We start from the raw sequence: 21219 nt of genomic DNA, 5'->3' as shown, positions 1-21219 counted from the left end.
CTTGGAAATTAGTTTGAATGCCTGGAATGAAGAGATTCTTCACAATGTGCTAAAAAAAATTTCTGGGTAATGGAGAGTTCCAGAGAACAAAGATTCAGGCTAACAGAGACCTTACTTTTATAATTCAAAATACCTAAGTTTGTTAAGTACACAGGAATAACATACTATACCTGGTTCCTTCATTAACAGTAATACTAGTGCTCTCATTGCTGTGGTCTTGATTATACTTTAGTCCAACTATGGGATGTGGACTTCTCTTCACATCTTGTCTTTTAGGGACTGAATTGGCAACTTGCAAGACTTCAAAGTTTCCTGTAAGCCCTGTAGAGGGAGCCATTCTTGTAGGATTTGCAGGAGGGCTGGCATTACTAGATCCTATGGGACGCTTAATACCTCTCGCCTGTGAGGGAATCTTGAAGTTTCCTGAACTGTGAGATGTGGTGATACTAGAATGATTTCCTTCACCAAGACTAATACATTCTTCCAGTTTAGTACTTTCCTTCCGCTCACAGGCACTACTTTGTAACGATAGAGTAAATTCTGTAGTGTGCTCAGGGTTAAGTACTTCTTTACTGGACATATCCTTAATGCTTCTTGGGGACTTTTGGGTTTCACATGTTGGTAGTATGCTATCAAGTAATCCAGAATGTCCTCCAATATTTGCATGCGAACAATCTGTTTCCTCCTCACTCATTCCAAAATTTGAAGGAAGTGGTGAGCTTGTGGCTATTTGTCTAGAGAAGACAACATTAGACATTGCAGACATATTCATAGTTGGGTTTCCTACTGGTGACACATGATGGGTAAGCTGTGATAATGCACGTAGTCTAGGATGGCACTTATCTGGAGCCTTCATGTCTTCTGTCTCTACAGTTGGTGCAAGATGTTTTGGCAAAAATGTTCCAAAGACATCTCCACTGTCTGTCTCATTATTTACCATTTCTTCTGGGAAGACGTCACTGTATTCAGTGGATGTACGATTACGTCTCCTGACGATAAGCCCGAGCATGTCCTCACTTTCACTAACTGTGCGACCAACTATTACTTCTGTAGTTCTGTCTTGATGTGTGCCCAAGGATTTATGACCTTCCTTCTCAGCCTTGTTGATATTATGGACACTATCATCAGGATGCTGTTTTACACTGTGCTCGTGCATAACAACGCTGGAATCTCTTTGTGAGTTCCTCTGTAAGTCTGTTGATATTTTAACAGGTGTGTGAGCTACCATTAAGAAGTTCAGGCCTTTATTATTGGTAGAACATTTATTTGGTGAACTGGTGCTAATATTTGATGCATCTGATGACTTCAGATCTCCAGAGAGCTCCTCCTTGATATCTTCAAGACTGTTATCCCCTGCAGGATACACAGATAAGGGGTCTATTCCACTCACATGCCCTACACTGGACCCAGACACATCAAAGTCACTAGTGATGTCTCCTTCTTTTGGTGAAGGACATATCATGGGAGATTTAATTGATGATCTACCTGGGGAATGACACTTTTGTGAGGCATGATCGCATATACACGAGTTATTTTTAGTTACTTCAATCTCACTTTGTTTTATAGGAGTGCAGTCACTTGCAAAAAGGAATTGCTTTTTTAAATCTGCCAGACCAGTGGATGAAGTTGGAGTTCCTGAAACAAAATATTTCTATATAAGTATAAATAATAAAGACAATAGAAGTATTTTTCCCAGCTATTAAAAATTTGTTACACCCAATCCATTTGATAGTCATAGTGTTCAAACTGTTACTGGCATATTTTATTTTCAATGATACCAGCAGTTATGTAAGTGACTATCCCTTCCCTTATGTGAAGATGGCCACAGAGATACTGGGAAACCAGCTTTCTTCAAGCTTAAAACTACAGAACTTCTTTCCAAAAACCTGATATCAAAATTAGCCAAAAAAGTAATTTCAGAACGAAAATATATTGATATATACTGTATTTACAAATTCTCAAATGCAGTAACTATATCTCAATCACAGGCAATCATGTCTAAGATTAAATCAAAATAAAAAAAATCTCACCAAATCGTTAAAAAAACAGGTCAATGACTAACTTAAAATTACTGTACAGTGATAAATATATGTGCAAATATGTGTACATGATTCTATCCTTTGTTTAGGCAAACAAAACTTTAGTGAGAGAGGATTAAAGATAACACAATGAGACACAATGATAACTAACTTTGTGAATGAGCCAGGGCTTTACTGATAGTAGGAGTTAATGCAATTGCTGGAATAGGGATGCTGTTCTTCCTCTCTCGTGTGGTTGGACTGATGTAAGAACCATGTGTTATACTAACTGGTGTGCCTCCTGAAGCTCTGGAAAATAAAAAGGAGAAATATATATGTTATGATGTAGGATGGATGGAGAGGCAGTGATCATCTAAATCTTAGCATTCAGCAGCTAGTGAGTCAACTTATCCCTTTCACATGAGCACTCAACAGTGCATGGACTCATTTAATACTGCTGAAAGTACAAGGGTACTTAATCATCCGCCCCAACCAGAAACTGAACCCAAGACCATTTACTTGTGTTTTACCCTCTATCTCTCTCATGCACACATGCATGTGCACACACACACGTTCTGATCATCACCACGACCTCATCTGCAAATTTGGCGAGAAGCTTCTGCACCATTTTCGACACCGGCTCCTACTTCCACCAGAGATCCCTCATCCATGAATCACTGTTTGACACCACAACAGCCCGGTCCCAACCATTGAAAAAACTATCAACAACTCGTAATTAACCAGTGTGTTCACTCCCAGCCAATCTTACCCTTTTGCACTGTCAATATGTTGAGATGCCCCGTAGTATAACTTTCTCCAAGGATATGAGAGTTTTTTTCGGGTTTGAGAGATAAAAATCGGGCACATTTTCCGAAAATTAAGAGAACAAATTTCTGGTAGCCGGAAAATTCCAGGGATAGGAGATATTTTTCTGGCTTCGAGAGATGATGTAATGCGCAAAACCGGGAACTTTCAAGAAAATTTTTCCATTACCTGGAAAATTCCGGGTATGAGAGATTTTTTCCGGCTTTGAGAAAATCGTTTCGTCACCCGGATATCTCTCATTCCCGGAAGTGCTCCGCACCAATTGTTTCGGCTAACGTAGATATCACTGTACTATATACTGTACTCAATTTCATTTGACACTTCCACTACCAAGTTAAGTGAAAACTTCACGTCCTCCTTTCAGTTTAATGTTAATTTCTCCCTTCTCTACGTATTTTCATCATTTTACTTATGTTCATATTTACTATGAACTTTCTGGTCACCTGAAGACTGGGCACACCAGGTGATCCAAACTCGTTGTAATAAAATGATCTTTCAACTTCATTTACTATACAGTAGAACGTCGATATAACACGAAATATGCTCCAAGAGAGGTCACTTTAAACTGAATTCGCACTAAATTGAAGTGTTCTTTCAATGGAATAATTTAGTTTGGTGCTTGAGAGAAACACAAAATGCTAAAAAGACTGACAGTCTACCAAGGTGCACCTCAGGCCATCTCCTAGAATAAACAAAACATTGTTTTTTGTAGTATTATGTGAAAACAAACATTCATAAATCAACACAACTAAAATTATTGGACGTGAAATGGTCTGTTTACTAGTGATCAGCTGATGTGAAGATTGGGGGGGGGGGAGGTGAGGTGATATGTTTGACTGTTGTTGCCAAGGTCTAGTGCTTATTTATTTATCTGTCCTTAAGAGTGACTTTAAGTTTTCTCTTATAAAGTGTCACTGAAGTGACATGGGAGAATAAAATTGACATTGCTGGAATTCTTATAAGATAGTGATTAGTTTGAATATATACATGCTATAGTTCGCATTAGACATACAAATTTCAGTTCTAATAAATTTTATTACAAAGGGCTAAAATTTTTATCTCTTGTGCAAAATATATGATGTTTATATTCAAATTATTCACTGTCTTGCAAGGATTCTAGCAATGCAAATTATATTTTCCTAACTTTAGTCTGTGATATTATATAAGGTAAAAACTTTAAGCCTATAACCACCAAACCCTGGCTGGGAGGGAGGGAGGGAGGATGGGGAGGTGACAGTGACATGTTTGACAGTTGCACAGAAGGTCTAGTGAAGTATTTATTTGTTTATCTATGTCCTTTAGATTGAGTTTTTGTTTGTTGTTTACAAAATGTCACAGAAGTGACAGGGGAGAATATAATTTACATTACTGGAATTCTTATAAGATGGTGATTAATTTGAATATAAACATGCTATAGTTTGCACTACACAAAATTTTTTTTAATCATTTAGTACATTATTTTGCAGTACAGCTTTGCCCTTAGGACAGTGTAGTGTGTCTAAAGAAACATTAAGGGTGAAATTTAAAATATGATGTGCCAGATTGACTCGCGCAAAATAGGAAAGATTCGCTTTAAATTAAAACATTGTCCTAAATTGTGGGTGTCGCTTTAAATCGATAATCTTAAATTGAATCGCTTTAAATCAACGTTTTACTGTACTACAGGTTGTACCTCTCTAGTCCGGCATTCTGTGGTCCGGAAACTCCCGTGGTCCGGAACGATTTTAGTTTGTCCAATAAGTAGATAGGTAGTTTATTTTATTTGTTTACTTATCTGAATTATTATTATTATTACAGGAGTATTAAATTTTTGCCCCTCAGGCCCCAATGTGGGTCAGTGACCTATGCCCGGGTGGGCTCATCCCCCTTAAAAAAAAAAAAAAAATCCGCGGGAAATTAAGATTTGTTCACATCCGGCAGTTCGGCTGCTCTCTCTCTCTCTCTGCTTGTCTATACAGAGTACAACATTTAACCCTTCAATATATATGAGCAGTAAATAAGTGTTGCTTTCATATTCTTATGTAGAGTAATGACGATATATTTTCACATGTGCGCACTTACATACGAGAAGTCTCACTTTTTTTTTTACCATTAATGGTTAGCTACTTATATTGTTCCATTTATTAACATTAAATAACATTACAGGTACTTCAAGCAACCATATTCATTTTTTACATTAATTTTACTACAGCTAAACTCAGGGTCTTATTTTCTTCAGTTTTATATGTAGAACCAATCAGTCACTGGTTTCGTAAGCTTTAACATAAACAATGCCGGCAGCCGTCTCGTCTCCTCTAATATTCCACGTATTATTAATAAATTGTATTGTTAATTTTGCACACACGTACATTAATTCAATAAAAACAAATTCAGAAACATTAATTAAAATATATATGAACAGTAAATAAGTGTTGCTTTCATATTCTTATGTAAAGTAATGATGATATGTTTTCACGTGTGCGCATGCGCACTTACATATGCGATCTCTTTTTTCTTTACCATTATCGTTAGCTACTTCTATTGTTCCATTTATTAACATTAAATAACATTACTTAAAACAACCATATTAATTTTACTACAGCTACAACCAAGGTCTTATTTTCTTCAGTTTTATATATAGAACCAGTCAGTCACTGGTTTTGTAATCAACGAAAACAATGCTGTGTCATTTCCTAGTGTGTTTTAATATTCACGTATTATTAATGAACTGTATTGCTCATTTTGCACACATAAACATTAATTCAATAAAAAAGACATTCAGTAATGAACAATAATGAATCTTTTGTACATAAAAGAAATGACGCTGTTTACACGATTATGCACGTCGTCTGCACGTTGGCGGGCCGTTCAAACCCATCGAAATTCAAGTTTCCGCCGTCAAAATTTTTATTTATTTATTTTTTTGTGTTCCAATAAAATACGTTAAGAATTAAAAACTCGCGAAATTTGAGAAGCTACTATACGACATTTAACCCTTCAATATGTCTTCAAAGAGACCATGACGCAGAGAAAGTGGTGCTAGTGCTTCCAGGCATAAGCCCAAGTCACTATCTATCCAGGAAAAGGGTGAATTTCCATGGTCCGGCACCGGTCAGGTCCCGAGGTTGCCGGACTAGAGAGGTACAACCTGTATCATCTGTCAGCAACATTTCTAGGTAAATTGAATGACTACAAATATTTTTTCAAGCTTGATGATGATGTCAATTTATCATTTAATAATTATATTGTACTGTATATGGCCATGCTACATAAAAACTATAGTTACCTGTATGACAGACGACTAACAGTGTGGCCTCTGAGGGACGCTCGTCGCACACTGGCCATGCTGGAGGCACTCCGGTCACTCAAGCTTGGACTGCCTAAGGTACTGTTGCTGTCCTCTGATTTCTTAAATGTGTTATAAATCAATTCATTATAGGCTTCCTTAGAATTATAATACAGTATATGAAGTAGTTCAAATTGTCCAGTTGCAATTTTCACATGAATTTAAAAAAAAATATATAAAAATTTACTCTTGCCTATCCTTACACCTTTCCTTCAGACTTGCCCAATCTAATCACTTTCATTAACACTTAACCCATTATTGGTCAAATTCATAGATCTACTTAGTACATGAGTGGCCTTCTCTGAGCGGTCCATTATGTAGATCAACGAATTTGACTTCTTAAAATTCCGATTGGAGTCTGAATTGCTCAGAAATATTAATATATTCAAAATATAAAAAACAGCAACCTCTCAAGACACATCAGCCTGTTTCAACATCCTCTGTCCCTCCAAAACCATCCTCTAAGTCAGATGATGCTGTTAGGCAAGGCAAAATAAGGAGAGAGTGAAGTGAGGCAGTTGTGAGGGGAAGTGTAGGGCTTTGATTACTGACCCTGCCACCGCTACACCCACAGACACCTAGCAGCTTCTTTCTAACCACTTCCAAGTTTGCTGACCTCAATACAGGCTAAAAAAACCCTGTCCTTGTCACAAGTGCAAGAACACAGTGTTACACGATAAAGTGCACAAAGACAAGTATTACTGGAGCAAGTGTGATGTTCTACTGTGCTTGATGTCCTGCTTTGAGCAATATCATACCATCATAAATTACTAAACAGAAAAAAGAAACATTGTAAATGTGTAAATACTTTCATAATTATTGTAGAAGGAAGAAACTTTGGTGAAAAATAAAGATATTTATGTTTGCATGGTCTACCGTGCATGTGTGTGGAGTAATGCGTAGTAAGACGGGTTGTTGCCAGTTCACAATGTAAACAATGTTTGTGTAAAGCAATAAACTTGTAACTGATACACTTATCACTGTTATGTATAAATTAGACATATACCAGTGATAAAACTGATCAAATTATGTGAGGGGAACAGTGAAGACACAACTCCAGGAATAGAAAACATGATTCAATGTGACAACATGATATATTACACCACAACTCCAACCCCAACCTTCTGGAATGGACGCTTTAAAATGGTGAGTAAAGGCAAAATTAATGCTATTTTCAGGTTTTATATAAAACACTGCAATTTTAATGCAAGAAGAACAAAAAAGAGCTTTTTGGAGACCAGGGAGCGACATTTAACATTCCATAAGCCAACCAAGTACGGGTTAACCATTGGTTAAAGATTCCCTACTCTGCCCCCATATGTGCAAAAATGGAATGCAAGAAACATGAAAAGTCCACTGACGATGGCTGCTGTCCCTGTTTAAGGAGATTATATATTACAAAATACTCTACATTACTACTTTATTCGTCATATTAGTTCTCTTAAAAAGCTTTTTGACCAAGCCGTTTTTTTTCTAAAAAACAGTTTTTGTGATAAAGTCCAGAATGCGATGTCTAGCTTTATACCTAAGTATGTAAATGCCTAGCAGGCAATTAAAACATCTAATAATTACTTAAATATGTAATATTAGGAGGACACGTCGCTACCTGGCATTTAATTGTAATTCTCAAAACCTCTCCCGCACCCTCCATCACATGCATTGCTACCGTCATCTCTTACCCTAGAGTGAGCAGTAAACAAATGTCAACTCTCGAGGGGTGGAGATGGGTGGGATGTCAACGTCGCATTCTGGATTTTATCACAAAAACTGTTTTTAAAAAAAAATTAAATATTTTTGTTCAATCCACAATGCGACGTCTAGCTTTGAATTCCCGAGCAAGAGGTGGAGAGGTGGGTGACATTGTGTATAATGCTCTGCTAGCTTAGGTCCAGGTTATAATTCTACACTTTTTGGAATATTTTCCAATATTAGGAACATTTATCGGAAGATAAAATGTTAATTTACATATCCAAATTAGGATACCCACTTTATTCTGATAAGGAAGAAGGTCCTGGTTGTGGAGATTGACTAGGTGGGGGAGGGGACCCCAGCACCACCACATGTGAAGCATCTTTCAGAGAAAGATGAAGATAGCTGTTGTGAAAGGCTTTTGAAGATTTTCAAAAGCCCACTTCTTTGATCTGACTGTGGCTCATATGCCGCAGAAAAACCACAGACCCTGCTTATTTCCTGGTGTCATGTGCCAAAATTTTTTTGCCAGGGTCTGTTTGACTCACTAACTGAGATAAATATTCCATCATTTGACTAGGAGACAATTTCTTACCATCCTGTGATGAGAATACATAGGGGTTTCGATTAGGGAATCTGGTTAACCATTCTTGAAGCTTCTTAACTTGGTACAATATATGAGGAACCCTTGCCTCATCTACAATACTAGCCGTTTTATCCTGATAGGTTGAGCTTAAAAATTCTCCCTTCCCTTTTTCTTAAACTCCGTAGGAAAAAGGGCGACATCTTCCTTAGAAAATACCAATAATGATGGAATATTGGAAACTGAAATCAGCTCACTGATTCTCATACCTGTTGCTATTGCTAGAAGGAAGGCTGCCTTCTGGAGCAATCTGTCCCGGTTCAGATTTACACAGTACAGCATAGTCAGGATTTACGCGGTTTTTGTTTACTCGTTTGGTCATTTACGCGGTGCATTGCCAGAATGAAATGTTTTAATTATGCGGTAAATTTGGTCATTTACGCGGCGAGGTCCAGACGCGCCGAGCCATTTTTTACCCAAGCGGTCCATTCTTGACCATACGCGGGAAGCGGCGTGGTGAGTGGTGCGCATTTCCCCTCACAATGGCTTCCGCTGGACCCCCACCACCCGAGAAAAACCTTGAATTACCTGGACCAAGCCATGATAATGTGAAGGAAATCATCGAGTTGGGGGAGAAAATTAAGCTCATCCTTGACAACAACCCAGACAAGCATCAGTTTGAAGTGTCTAATAACCTTCTGTCGAAAGCTATGGAGCTGTATATCCAGATCTATCTCGACAACATCAATGCTAGTCGTCAACGTAGTATTGAGGACTTCCTCGCCCGCAACCCACCACAACCACAGTCAGCCCAAGTCAGCGATAGTGACAGTGAAGATATGGACTTTGAGGGGTTTGTCTGGGAGGCCCTGCAAATCTCTGCGAGTAGTGAAAGTGATTCACCGGAGGGCAACTCATCTGCCCTCTGCCTCGGAACCAGCCGCCATCCACGTGTGCTGACCCAGCTTTTCTACTAACATAAGTGTTAAAAAACCTAATATTATTTATATTTCTCTTAATTATTAATTGTGTGTGCATACCATCATAAAATTAAGATGTTATTTTTACTACAACGTACATATTGTGTTGGCAAAAGTGGAGTTTGGGGGTTGGCCCAGTCTCTATTTCAATTAATCCCATATGTTCTGTTATTTCGTTTAAGCGTTTCTCGTTTTACGCGGACCTCCACGGGTTCAATTGACCGCATAAATGCAGACTATACAGTCAACCCTAGTTAAAACGGACTAATAGGGGGGGAAGGGTGTCCGTTTTAGCCGATTGTCCGAATTAACCGATTAAGGGGTTAATATTGCATAATATTGCATTATACAGTCATGCGCCGGTTAACGTCCTAGATACGTGCTTCTGTTTGTACAACCACTCTCATTCAGACCCACTAAAGATATAATGTTATGGTAATTATCAGAAACACACATAGGCATGACTAGGTATATTACAAAGTGATGAAAAGGATAATGTACAGTGGGTAGTCCACAAAACATGTAGCTATGTGTATGTTTATTTGAGTGCCCCGTCATAGGAGTCCATTTTCTCTCGCCTCAGGACACCTGAGTCCTCCGTTTTCTCTTAATCGTAGAGTGCAGTGCACCAGAGACTTCGTTATTCCTTAGTAATGACACAGAATTTGAAATTGCAACCCCAATTGCAACTCGGACAATCCCAGAACCAGAAGTTTGATAAGGACAGTCCCTTGCTTAGTTCAGATTTCGTCCGATTTATCCGAAATCCGGATTAAAGGGTCCGAATTAACGAGGGTCGACTATACTGTATTGTAATTAAGCCCCATAAGAAATGTATTAACTTTATCTAGAGACCAAGGTGGGATTCTCTTTGGCCGAGGGGGTCTCTGAATGAAAAAGGACAATCTGAGCATTTAATAAATTCTTGGGTTCAAAGTAATATTAAAACCCCACGCCAGAGGGTCAACCAGTGCTGATTTATAAGATGCAATTGTTAGATCCTTGAAGGCCTTTAACTCTGAACAGAAAATCTAAAAATTCTAACACTTCTGTTTCCGACAATTTGATGGGAGTGATTAATATATATACAGTAGCACCCCGATTTACGCAGTCAATTGAACCCACGGGGTACCGCGGAAAGTGAAAACCGCGTAAAGTGAAAAACAGAACATATGGGATTAATTCCAATAGACTGGCCCGACCCCCAAACTCCACTTTTTCCGACACAATACCTGTTGTAGTAAAAATAACATCTTAATTTTATAATGGTATGCATACACAATTAATATTTAAGAGAAATACAGTCGCCAGGTAAATGGCCATTCGAATAATGGACTCAACTCCCCCACCCCTCTCTCTCTTCCCAAGCTCCCTGGCTCCTCCCTCTCTGAGAAATGTTTGGGTGAAAACACTAGATTTTAAGGTATAGTAATAAATAATACCTCAGACTAAAGATAGGATAATATAATTGACATTTCTGGATTCCTTGCACGTCAGGGAATATTTTGAATATAAACTTCATACATTTTGCACAAAAGATAAAATATTTGCTTTGTGTAAATCAAATTATTACATTAGATCTAAAATTAGTATGTCTAATACAAAATCCATGATGTTTATATTCAAAATCATCATCAAATTGTAAGAATTCTAGCAATGTAAATTATATTCTGGCCGGGTAATTTACATGAATTTTATGAGCTAAAACAAATATCTTCACTAAATAAAAAAAATATATGTCACCCAGACACTATCTGTCAATCAAAATACCCCACCTCCAGCTCCCCCCTCTTCACACGATCGCTGGGTCCCTCCCTCCCTCCCTACGCCCCACCCCCCACCTTCCCTCCCTACCAGAGAAATGTTTGGGAGAAAACAGTATATTTATATTTTTAGTAATAAATAATACCTCAGCCTAAAGTTAGGATAATATAATTGACATTTCTGGATTCCTTGCAGGTCAGGGAATATTTTGAATGTAAACTTCATATATTTTGCACAAAAGATAAAATATTTGCTTTGTGTAAACCAAATTATTACAATAGATCTAAAATTTGTATGTCTAATGCAAAATCCATGATGTTTATATTCAAAATGATCATCATATTGTAAGAATTCCAGCTATGTAAATTATATTCTGGCCGGGTAATTTGTATGAATTTTATGAGATAAATAAAAAAATTATACTTCACCCGCGTATATGAGTAGATTCACCGCGTAAAATGACATTCCGGTTCTGGCGAGGTACCGCGTAAATGTAGAATCGCCTAAAGCGAAACCGCGTAAATCGGTGTATTACTGTACTGCATATATACAGTACTGTACAGTATTGTCTTCATTTACGCGGTCAATTGAACCCGTGGAGGTCTGCATAAAACAAGAAACGCGTAAACAAAATAACATAACATATGGGATTAATTGAAATAGAGATTGGGCCGACCCCCAAACTACACTTTTTCCGACACAATACATATGTTGTCATAAAAATAACATCTTAATTTTATGATGGTATGCACACACAATTAATATTTAAGAGAAATAGTTGCCGGTTCATGTCCATTCAAATAATTTTCTCAACTCCCACCCCCCCCATCTTCCCATGCTCGCTGGCTCCTCCCTCTCTGAGAAATGTTTGGGTGAAAACACTAGGTTTTTAGGTTCAGTAATAAATAATACCTCACACTATGGTTAGGATAATATAATTGACATTGCTGGATTCCTTGCAAGACTGTGAATAATTTGAATATAAACATCATATATTTTGCACAAAAGATAAAATTTTTGCTCTCTCTAATAAAATTCTTAATTAGATCTAAAATTTGTATGTCTAATGCAAATTTTAGGATGTTTATATTTAAATTAATCACCATCTTATAAGAATTCCAGCAATGTAAATTATATTCTGGCTGGATAATTTCTATGAATTTTATGAGCTAAAAACAAATATCTTCAGTAAATAATCCAATTATACTTCACCCAGACACTATCTGTCAATCAAAATACCCCACCTCCCGCTCCTCCCCTCTTCCCACGCTCGCTGGGTCCCTCCCTCCTTCCCTCCCTACCAGAGAAATGTTTGTGGAAAAACACTAGGCTTACAGGTTTAGTAATAAATAATACCTCAGACTAAAGTTAGGATAATATAATTGACATTGCTGGATTCCTTGCAAGACTGCCAATAATTTGAATATAAACGTCATATATTTTGCACAAAAGATAAAATTTTTGCTCTCTCTAATAAAATTCTTAAATTAGATCTAAAATTTGAATGTCTAATGCAAATTTTAGGATGTTTATATTTAAATTAATCACCATCTTATAAGAATTCCAGCAATGTAAATTATATTCTGGCCGGGTAATTTCTATGAATTTTATGAGCTAAAAACCAATATCTTCAGTAAATAAACAAATTATACTTCACCCACACACAATACGTTACGTTACGTACGTTGTAGGAAAAATAACATCTTAATTTTATGATGGCATGCACACACAATTAATAATTAAGAGAAATATCAATAATATTAGGTTTTTTAACACTTACTTAGTAGAAGAGATGGCTGGGTACACGGGGATTGGGGTTGGTTCTGAGGCAGAGGGCAGATTATTGGCCTTCACCTGTATCACTTGTATCACCTGTATCACTATCCACCGGAGAGGTTGCAGGGCCTCTTTGTCAAACCCCTCAAAGTCCATATCCTCACTATCACTATCACTGACTTGGGATGGTTGTGGTGAGTGGCGGGTGAAGAACTCGGTAATGTTTTGTTGACTGGGCGACCTTGTGCGCACCCTGCCCGCGCCGCTTCCCGCGTAAATGATGAAATTTACAGCGTAATTAAAACATTTCATTCTGGCAAGGTGCCGCGTAAATGACCAAGCGCGTAAACAAAAACCGAGTAAATGCAGACAATACTGTATATACAGGTGCTCCCCGACTTATGACGGGGTTAGGGACCCAAATCCAGGTCGTAAGTCCGAATGGTCATAAGTCCGTCATAGATAAAAAAAAAAAAAAAAAAAAAATGTTAAAAAAAAAATCTACAATGAAATACAGTACAGTAAAAGTAATAAATAATGAGGAATGGATACAGTGTGTCTAAGCACTTACCTTTAATGTAGTCAGCTGCATGCACACGGGCCCCCATAATTTTCTAATTATACATGGAGACTACATTAACTGGAAACGTTTCGGTATAGAAAATGCGCGTGTCATTTGGAAAAAAATAAAAAATTTGGTCACTACTGCGGCGTCATATGTCCCGACGGTCGTAAGGTCAGAGCAGGTCATAAGTACCGATGGATGTAAGTTGAGGCAGTCGTAAGTCGGGGACTACCTGTATAATAATGTAGGTACAGTATATTTACTGAGGTTCTTTTATTTTTATGTAACAAGGATGAATCTAGGATTTCAAGAAAGATGGGAAGGGATATAACAATCTAAAGTACCAAGGATTAGAAGCACGAGATATTCACGCAGGCAGAAGGTCCAGGCAACATCCAGGTTTCCATGTGTCAGAGCATAAAAGATTTAATCATGGGAAAATTAAAATGTCTGGAAATTTGAGGTCTTGTATTCTTTTGGCATCTATTAGTGGTTTATCATTCATCTGAGAGGTTTGAAAGATGGTTTAAAGTGATGGATTATCTCAAGGAAAATATACATGATTTCCATAAACTATCCGACCCATATTAAAATGTAATAAGCTCAAATATGTTATAGATTGAAAACACTGGTTCTGTTTTTAATGTCAGAGCAAACTTTCTTGGAGCGAGACTTGTGAACTCTTGGAACAGTCAGCCAGAGTGTTGTTGCAGCAACGAGTGTGAGCACATTCAAAACCAGACTTGACCAACACTGGCGCAGGTAGATACATTCTGAAGACAGTACATGCCCAGTACTTGCCAACAGTGCGTAACAGAGATGTGACCAACAGCCCAAGCAACTAACAAGCCGATCAGTGGCAAAGAGGATAAATGTAAAATTAAGTATGTCTTTGAAGTGATTAATTTTCAAAATGAGTCATAAAATTTTTCCATAGACTAATTCAGTATGAACAAACATCATGTAGTTACTCCAAACAACTTACAAATGACAAGTGGGAAGTGAGGGAGAGAATCTGGCCAGGAGTTCTCATGTAGTTCATCCCAGATCGCATAGTAGTTGGTGTGTTGGCAGATATGTCTGAAAATTTCATCTCTAATTTAGTGAATCATTTATTAATTACTTAATGATGAGATCTGGACAGGAAGTATTATGACAAATGAAGTGAAATATATGGGGGATGGAATAGTAATACAGTGATATCCCGTTAACTGGAACAATTGATGCAGAGCACTTCGGGGATTGAGAGATTTCCGGCTAACCAGATGACTTTCTCAGACCCAGAAAAATTCCTTATCCCTGGAATCTTTTCCGAGCGTCTAAACTAGACATCTTGCACAGACGGACACTAGCCCGCTTCCCCAGAATGTTTCTGGGTGCTACCGATGTTTTACTCGAGTTTAAACTGCCGGAATCCATAAATGCAGTTCTAATTAAGTTAGAAACTCTACTTCTTTACTATAATAATCCAGAATACTTTATCTAAAAGTTCAGTTAAATAAATATATTTAAAAATAAAAAATCTGCATCAGTGCATGAATGAAGCTGTGTGTTACAGCAAAGACTGGTATTTTCCACTACCATGGAGTTGTGGGGGATCAGTGGGTCTCATGGAACTGACCTAACCTGATGCAATGTCAGGTGGAGGTTAGGGTGGGGGATTAGTGGTCTCATATTACTGACCTGCTGATGGAATATCAGGTCACCCTTTCCTGGGTGAGGGATTAGTGGGTCTCATGATCTGAAGATGTCTTGAATAAACATGAACCCTGAAGTAGTTTTAGGGAGATTGTGATAGGTATAAGTACAAATGAGTAAAGTTGTATCCCTTCAACATTACATTAAATAACATTTTAAAATATGGAGAGAGAAAGGTGTGGGTAATTAGAAAGATGAAGTGGAAATGAGTGTTGCCAAGTGCTCCTCAAGAGCTGATATTTAACTCGCTACCACACAGTCACACACACGCAAATTTACCATACAATAAGACCCTTACTGCACATGCAGTTCAATAGTTAAATCTAGCAGTTGTACTAGAGTACCTGTGAAAGACTTACTTTCATTTCTTAAAGATAAATTACAACTGCTAGATTTAACTATTGAACATGATACTTTCCTGAAATTGATAGAGTTATGCGTAACTGACAATGTGTTTAGAGCAAATGGGAAGTTCTACAAGCAAATATTTGGCATGAGCATGGGTAATTGTCTTTCTGCTCCTCTAGCCTGTATTTATATGGAGTTTTTTGAGTCTAGATTACTCCCCAATGTAGTGGACTGTATTCCTCCTTGGTATAGATATGTAGATGATGTTCTTTGTCTTTGGCCTAAAAACAGTGACCCATTGGAATTTTTAGACAAGCTTAATAATATTGTCCCTAGTATCACATTCAAAATTGAAAGAGAAATAAGTGAATCCCTTCCATTTCTTGATATGCTTATCATGAGAAATGGCCAAAACTATAAATTTAAGGTATATAGAAAGCCCACACAGGTAGACAGTTTCATTCACTTTTTATCCAATCACCTTGAGTCTACCAAAATGTCAGTTTTTTCTGCTATGTTCCTACAATGTCTGCGTATTTGTGACTCTGAATTTATTGACGATGAATTTAAACACATTCGTTCTATTGCACAGAAACTTGGGTACCCTTCTGTGTTTGTTGATCGTTGCTTTAAAAGGGCTAAAAAATCCTTTCATTCCTCTCTAACCAGACAAGTTCCTACACTTAAGAATATTTTGACTCTGCCCTATCGTGATGAATTTGTCCCGTTAGTTCGGTCCCTCAAGCTTCTAAATATTAATGTTGTTTTCAAGTATGACTCAACCATTACCAATATGTTAATAAGGAATAGCCCAAGTTTGAATGTAAATGGAAGTGTTTATTGTATTCCATGTAGCCAATGTAATTGTAATTATGTAGGTCAGACAGGAAAAACACTGCAGCTCAGAATCAAACAACATAAGTATATTATCAGAACTGCATCTGAAAGCAGTGCCTTGTTCGTTCATGTTAGGAATAATAATCACCCCATTGCTTGGGAAAAAAGCTTAGAAGTATTCAAATCATCTTGTGTCACAGAAAGACTTCTGGTTGAAGCTAGTTTGATTAAGGAATTAAAATCAATAAACCTTAGTGATGGTCAGTTCAAAACTGATAATATGTTACATAAATTTATTTGTCAGTGGCCCAAGGTTAAAAATGCTTTGAAAACCTTTGATCTTGATGTATGATAATTATTTTGTGGGTCCCCTTTTTTCTGACCTGACCTGTCTAGTCACGTCACCACCCTTCTCTTAAGCTCCTCTACGTGTGTGTTGGTGTGGGGATTAGTGGATGTCATCATTATGACCTGACCTCATGTTTTTAGGTCACCCTGTATATTTAAGCCTCTCTCTGTCCATGTAATTCAGTTGCCTCTGAAGATGTCTTGAATAAAGACGAAAGCTAAGGTACACGCTTTAGCCTGTATGGTTAGAACACTTAAGGGTACACGCTTCTGCATCTGGTCTTCTATCCATATCACCAATAATTTTTCCATATCATGGATAGGACCTTGTCTTTTCTTTGTTATTATAGTTCCCTTTATAGGTGTTGTTCCTTTCACTACTTCACGAATACGTTCCTTGTCCTTCAGAATAGTGGATATAGTCGAGTGTGAGAAACCTAGGTTGCGTGAGATTGTTGCTACTGTTTTTCATTCTCATACTGTGTTATTATCTTCATTTTCATCTCAAAAGTAATTGCCTGTCTCCTTTTCTTTGGAGCACCACCAGCACTCTCACTTTTATGCTTTACAGTCATTATAAAGTCAATTATATACGATAATAACGAAAGTTCACAGAGCGATCAGTATAGGATACGATAGCCAAACACCAACTAAGCGCTCCACTGAGTGAGTGTACCCACGCAGCGACCCAGCCGCACCACGCTCTCGCCCGGGACAGAAACGTTTCGGTATAGAAAATGCGAGCGTCATTTAAAAATATTTTTGGTCACGACTGCCGCGGTCGTATGTCCTGACGGTCGTAAGTCGTAAGTCGGGGACTACCTGTATATATACGTACATATACACTAGAACTCATAAATCACTACTGTAATGTAATAAAGGTCCACAATCCCTTATCCCTTATTTGAGGTGTGTAAAGTCTACATTCAAATTATTCGCTATCTTGCAAAGATTCTAGCAATGCATATTATATTCTCCTAACTTTAGTCTGTGACATTTTATAAGATAAAAATTTTAAGCCTAAAACCACCTTCACCCCTGGGAAGAAGGAGGTGATGTGTTGACAGCCAGGCAGGGGGGAGGAGTGGGGGGTGAGGTGAGGTATTCACCAGCCGGCGGGGACATTAACCCTGTGCGTCTTATCTGTCATATAGAGGAGTTAAGTTTTTCGCTGAACTGACCTGGGAGAATATAACTTACACTGCTGGGATTCTTGTAAGATAGTGATTAATTTAAATTTAAATATGCTATAGTTTGCACTAGACATAAAATTTTTCGTAATTATTTAGTACATTTGAGTACATGTACAGTACAGAGTTGGCTTGTGTTTGGGCATTATGAACGAGTATGAGAGAGGTTTAAGCTCACTAAATTGACACACACGAGAGGCAGGTGTTACTCTGACAATACACAATACCCACACGGCAACTGAAGATAGAGAGGTGAGATGGCGGGGGTGGACCCTTTAGAAGGCTAGCGTTTGGTGCGCTTGAAATTGGAAATTGTAACCTGACCCCCAGGGTAATCCGCATATAATTGAAACCGCATAAGTTGCAAGTGTACTGTATTTCATAATCGATATTTGCTCCCAGACCCAGAAATAAATATTTGGATAGATTTTTTTTTTTTTTTTTTTAAGAAAATGGTGCTCTTGATTTTCAACCTCGAAATTTGCTCCCAAACCTGGAATTTAGGGAATTTTCGGGAAAAATTCTGATCAAATTTCAATTCTGACTATTGGAGAGTTCTGGGTTTGAGGGATTCTGGTTAACGGTGATATTGCTGTACACTTTTGTTGCTGTAATAGACAAAATACTTTATTGTGAAGTGCTAAACACCCATGATAGTAATACTCAATGATCCACTGAGAGGTATACACACATCTTTTCCCCTTATACTTTAGAAGGAATGATGATAAAACACCAACATGGAAAAATCTTAAACTGGCAGATTAGTAGTCAAAGTTGAATTATGACAAGATGGCAATTAATGAAAAAAGGTACGATGGCCAAAAGAGAAGAAAAGTAGAGTTGAAGGACATGATAAGGGCGTTTTCTTTGTTCCTTTATATTTCTACAAAGGACACCATAGTCACTCAGAGGGCAATGAGGGGATGATAGTCATGGTTACCACAAAACTTCAAACTTGTTAAGTACAAATAGTATCGATCATTCACCTTTGTGGAGAGTAATTCTGCTTAGCCCAAAGTCAGTCAGTTTGAGGTGACCTTTATTGTCCAGCAAAAGGTTGTCAGGCTTCACATCTCTATGAACTATACCATGGCTAGAAAAAAAAAGAGAAACTTATGTAAAACAGTTAAGAGTACAGTACATAATTTGTGAACTATTCTGTCTATGGATCACCCAAAGATTAGACATTCCAGCTTATTTCACCCGATGATTAGACACTTGAGCATTAATCTAACCTAACCCCCTGTCCAGATAGTGTTAGGGTGTATAGTCATCAAGTGAAATAAGCTGGGGTACCTAATCTTCAAGTGTTCTATCTATACTGTACAGCCTCATTCTCTTCAGGAGCAGACACAAGTTTAAACACTCTAACTTCTTTATAATCACAAGCATTCTTTTCACTCCCTATGATAACATAAGCTGGTAAAGTAGAGTAGAGTAACCATACAATAACATAACATGACATTACCTGTGTAAATAGTCAAGGGCCAGGGCTAACTCTGCAGCATAAAATATGGCCATTAGCTCATCAAAGTAGCCATAGATGGTAAGGAGAGATTTCAAGTCACCACCAATGAGGTACTCCATTATCTGAAGGTCAAAATTGGATAATTTCATTAACATGAAAATGAACAATAAATTCTGTACATTATGCCAGTATTAGTCACCAGAGTCTGAAGATATAGTGAGAGGTATGAAACAGGATACCACTGTGGAACTGATGAATTCAAGGTACCTGTACAGTACTTTCACAATAAACATAATTTTGTTTAGTCATTCTTCAAAGCATTAAGTTCTGGTAATATTTGGCTTGATTTATTCTTGTAGCACTGGAGAAAAAAATGGGTTAATTTTCACAACAACATTCTCTTCCACCTTCATTTCGTAACAAGGGCATCCATTGGAACTTTTCCAGCAAGGGGATAGGCAAGCCCCCACAGTCGGGCTCGGTAGGCTAACATTTTCGTGGTTTGTTTGATATAATTTGCAAGTATAACACAACCCGCATACTGCATACATCAAGTTCAGGTACCGGTAAATATATTATGATGGTGTAACTGCGATGATCATTTATAGTGTATACAGTAAAACCTAGATTAACCGCCCAAATATGAGGGGAAAGGGCCGAAGGATAATCCAAAAGGTCGGTTAATAGTAAATAAAGTCTACGGAAATAAAACATACCTTTTTAAAGTACCTATCCCTAACCTACCTCATTTAAGTTCCTCTATTCATTTTTGTTCATTTGCCATTCATATTTCAATAGCATTTGCTTTAAAACATTAACCACTTTAGTAAATAAATATGAACCAGCACAGAAACCGTGAATAATAGTAGGAAAAGTCAAAGAACATAATTCTTTAATAACAAAACTTTTATTAATGAAGTACTGTACGGCACATAAGCAGTATTTATTTTAGGGGTCCGAGATTGGCAATTAATCCGAAAGTCGGATAATCGAGGGTCGGTTGATTGAGGTTTTACTGTAGTAATTATACTCATCATTGCTTAGTATACACAACCATACAGATTAGTATAACATTAGTACAGGTTGGATCTTGCTAATCTGGGAAGCTTGGAACCAGACCGGTTCCGGATTAGTAAAAATTCCGAACCATCGAAGTCGAGGTTAAAAAAAGGCAAAATAATGCATAAATGTACTATTACTGGTACCTGTACCAATACAACTTACATCAGCATAAATCTAGCCCAGGTTTACTGGACCTTTTAAGACAAAGTGCTAGTGCTATGGCACAAGTTTACTGTACACTGGACCCTCGCTTTTGCACATTCACTATGTGAATTCGCATACAGCGTCTCGGTTAGCGAACTCAATTCGTTCCAGAAGGTCGTTCGTTAACCGAAAATTTCGTTAACCGAAACCATTATTTCAATGGAATATTGGGTAATTGGTTCCAGCTCACAGAAAAGTATATACAAAGTAAAGCCCAAAACAGATAAAGTCAGAAACACTCCTAAAATTCCCCTAAATCGCCCTTAAATCACTATATACAGTATACAATAATACCCCAATTTACGCAGTCAATTGAACCCGCGGAGGTCCGAGAAGACGAGAAACCCGGAAATGGAATAGCAGAACATATGGGATTAATTGAAATAGAGACTGGGCCGACTCCCAAACTCCACTTTTGCGCACACAATACCGACACAATACCTATGTTGTAGTAAAAATAACATCTTAATTTTATGATGGTATGCACACACAATTAATATTTAAGAGAAATACAGTCGCCAGGTTAATGTCCATTCAAA

At 37.6% G+C, this 21219-nt stretch overlaps 1 protein-coding gene across 4 annotated transcripts in view; it reads right to left on the bottom strand.

Annotated features, from left to right (window-relative positions):
• LOC121867245 (serine/threonine-protein kinase greatwall-like) overlaps positions 1 to 21219 on the bottom strand; it is a 219980-nt gene that overhangs the window by 112117 nt on the left and 86644 nt on the right. For all 4 annotated transcript variants that reach the window (XM_042367099.1, XM_042367097.1, XM_042367098.1 and 1 more), the window contains 6 exons: positions 19415 to 19536; positions 18933 to 19039; positions 14511 to 14605; positions 6109 to 6230; positions 2191 to 2327; positions 171 to 1635 (listed from right to left, as the gene is read on the bottom strand). In XM_042367099.1, coding sequence (XP_042223033.1) covers positions 171 to 1635; positions 2191 to 2327; positions 6109 to 6230; positions 14511 to 14605; positions 18933 to 19039; positions 19415 to 19536 — 2048 coding nt within the window. The remainder of the gene's footprint in view (positions 1 to 170; positions 1636 to 2190; positions 2328 to 6108; positions 6231 to 14510; positions 14606 to 18932; positions 19040 to 19414; positions 19537 to 21219) is intronic.

This window comes from Homarus americanus, unplaced genomic scaffold (assembly GCF_018991925.1).
Source record: "Homarus americanus isolate GMGI-L3 unplaced genomic scaffold, GMGI_Hamer_2.0 scaffold6317, whole genome shotgun sequence".
NCBI lineage: Eukaryota > Metazoa > Arthropoda > Malacostraca > Decapoda > Nephropidae > Homarus > Homarus americanus.
Note: the sequence above shows the minus strand (reverse complement) of the source record. Positions and strands in the feature narration are given on the sequence as shown.